At 51.1% G+C, this 2,861-nt stretch overlaps 1 protein-coding gene across 1 annotated transcript in view; it reads right to left on the bottom strand.

Moving 5' to 3' along the window:
* The window catches only part of HNRNPUL2 (heterogeneous nuclear ribonucleoprotein U like 2), a 27,121-nt gene that overhangs the window by 13,673 nt on the left and 10,587 nt on the right, over positions 1-2,861 (bottom strand). Inside the window, exons 4-6 of the mRNA XM_032441765.1 lie at positions 1,205-1,236; positions 747-873; positions 14-126 (exon numbers count right to left, since the gene is read on the bottom strand). Coding sequence (XP_032297656.1) covers positions 14-126; positions 747-873; positions 1,205-1,236 — 272 coding nt within the window. The remainder of the gene's footprint in view (positions 1-13; positions 127-746; positions 874-1,204; positions 1,237-2,861) is intronic.

Below are 2,861 nucleotides of genomic sequence, written 5' to 3'. Positions count from 1 at the left end.
CCCCATTACTGACCGCGAAGCAGCCGATGACGTCCCCCTCCCCAAATTGCTGCCCAAACTCCTCGAATCGGCCGCTCTCCACCTTCAGCCCCCTCCCATCATAGCCATAGGAGAACTCGTCCTCCCCTAAAATAAAGGGGGGGGGCAGTGGGTTTTGGGGTGCAAACCCATCCTATATATGGGTTCAATAGATGTAGGTTGGGGTTTCTCGCTTTTAGGGTGGGGGGGGGTCCCATATTTGGGGTAAAAAAGTGGGATTTTGGGGTGGTTTCCTTACCCAGCTGGGAACATTTTGGGGTCCCCAAAGCTGGTTTTATGGTACCAAACCCATCCTATATATGGGTTTAATAGATGTGGGTTGGGGTTTCCTGCTTTTGGGGTGGGGGGGGTCACATTTTTGGGGTAAAAAATGGGGGATTTGGGGGTTTTCTTACTCAGTTGGGAACATTTTGGGGTCACAGGGTTGGTTTTGTGGTACCAAACCCATCCTATATATGGGTTCAATAGATGTAGGTTGGGGATTCTCCCTTTTGGGGTGGGGGGGTCCCATTTTTGGGGTAAAAAAGTGGGATTTGGGGGTGGTTTCCTTACTCAGTTGGGAACATTTTAGTGTCCCCAAGGCTGGTTTTATGGTACCATACCCATCCTATATATGGGGCCAATAGATGTAGGTTGAAGTTTCTCCCTTTTGGGGTGGGGGGGTCCCATTTTTGGGGTAAAAAAGTGAAGATTTGGGCTTTTCTTACCCAGTTGGGAACGAGAGAAGTCGACGGACCAACCAACACGGAACAGCGGCACCTCAGTGCTGCCCTCCTTCAATGGGAGATGCTGAGCAACCTGCAGGTTTTGGGGAGAAAAACTGTGATTTTGGGGCTTTTAAAAAAGGCCACTTTTGGGGTTGGAATAAGGGATTTTAGGAGCCTCAAATGGCCCCGATTAGTGTGGGATTGGGGTCCCAAACCATCCAGAACCACTGACACTATAAAAAATGACCCCAAATCCCCCAAAAACAACATCAGGGACCCCTAAGTGACCCCAAAACCCACCAAAATGACCCCAAATCCCCTCCAAAGCAACCCCAAATGGCCCCAAATCAATATGATGGACCCCCAAGTGACCCCAAAACCCACCAAAACGACCCCAAAACCCACATCAGGGACCCCCAAGTGACCCCAAAACCCACCAAAATGACTCCAAAACCCACCAAAATGCCCCCAAAACCAACATCAGGGACCCCTGAGTGACCCCAAAACCCACCAAAATGACCCAAAATGACCCCAAAAACATCAGGGACCCCCAAGTGACCTCCAAACCCACCAAAACGACCCCAAAACTGACATCAGGGACCCCTAAGTGACCCCAAAACCCACCAAAATGACCCCAAATCAACATGATGGACCCCCAAGTGACCCCAAAACCCACCAAAATGACCCCAAAACTGACCCAAAACCCACCAAAACGACCCCAAATCCCCTCCAAAGCAACCCCAAATGGCCCCAAATCCCCTCCAAACCACCCCAAACAACCTCAAATGCCCCCAAGTGACCCCAAAACCCACCAATATGACCTCAAAACTGACATCAGGGACCCCCAAGAGACCCCAAAACCCACCAAACGACCCCAAAACTGACCCCAAATCCCACCAAAACGACCCCAACCCCCCCCCAAACAACCTCAAATGCCCCCAAGTGACCCCAAAAACCACTAAAACGACCCCAAAACCCACAAAATGACCCCAAAACCCACCAAAACGACCCCAAAACTGACCCCAAAAACCACCAAAATGACCCCAAAACCGACATTAGAGACCCCCAAGTGACCCCAAAACCCACCAAAATGACCCCAAAACTGACCCAAAACCCACCAAAATGACCCTAAATCCCCTCCAAACCACCCCAAACAACCTCAAATGCCCCCAAGTGACCCCAAAACCCACCAAAATGACCCCAAAACCCACATCAGGGACCCCCAAGAGACCCCAAAACCCACCAAAACGACCCCAAAAACAACCTCAAATACCCCCAAGTGACCCCAAAACCCACCAAACGACCCCAAAACCCACCAAACGACCCCAAAACAACCCCAAAAACCACCAAAATGACCCCAAAACTGACATCAGGGACCCCTAAATGCCCCCAAAACCCATCAAAATGCCCCCAAAACGACCCCAAAACCCACCAAAATGGCCCCAAAACCCACCAAAATGACCCCAAAACCCACCAAAATGACCCCAAAACCCACCAAAATGACCCCAAATGACATCAGGAACTCCCAAGTGACCCCAAAACCCACCAAAATGACCCCAAAACGACCCCCCTAAACCACCCCAAATGCCCCCAAATCCCCCCTTAACCACCCCAAGTGACCCCAAATCCCACCAAAACGACCCCAAAACCCACCCAAATGAGCCCAAAACTGACCCCAAAACCCACCCAAATGAGCCCAAAACTGACCCCCAAACCCCCCAAAACGACAACAAATCCCCTCCAAACCAACCCCAAATGCCCCCAAATCCCCTAAAAATGACATCAGGGACCCCAGAATGGCCCCAAAACCCACATCAGGGACCCACAAGTGACCCCAAAACCCACCAAACTGACCCTAAAACCCCCCAAAATGACCCCAAATCCCCCCCAAACAACCTCAAATGCCCCCAAGTGACCCCAAAACCCACCATATAGACCCCAAAAGCCACCAAAACAACCCCAAAACTGACATCAGGGACCCCTAAGTGACCCCAAAACCCACCAAAATGGCCCCAAATCCCCTCCAAACCAACCCCAAATGGCCCCCAAAACAACATCAGGGACCCCTAAGTGACCCCAAACCTCTCCAAACCAACCCCAAAACTGACCCCAAAA

This window comes from Coturnix japonica, unplaced genomic scaffold (assembly GCF_001577835.2).
Source record: "Coturnix japonica isolate 7356 unplaced genomic scaffold, Coturnix japonica 2.1 chrUnrandom548, whole genome shotgun sequence".
In the NCBI taxonomy this organism is placed as follows: domain Eukaryota; kingdom Metazoa; phylum Chordata; class Aves; order Galliformes; family Phasianidae; genus Coturnix; species Coturnix japonica.
This window is presented reverse-complemented; position numbering and strand designations above follow the sequence as displayed.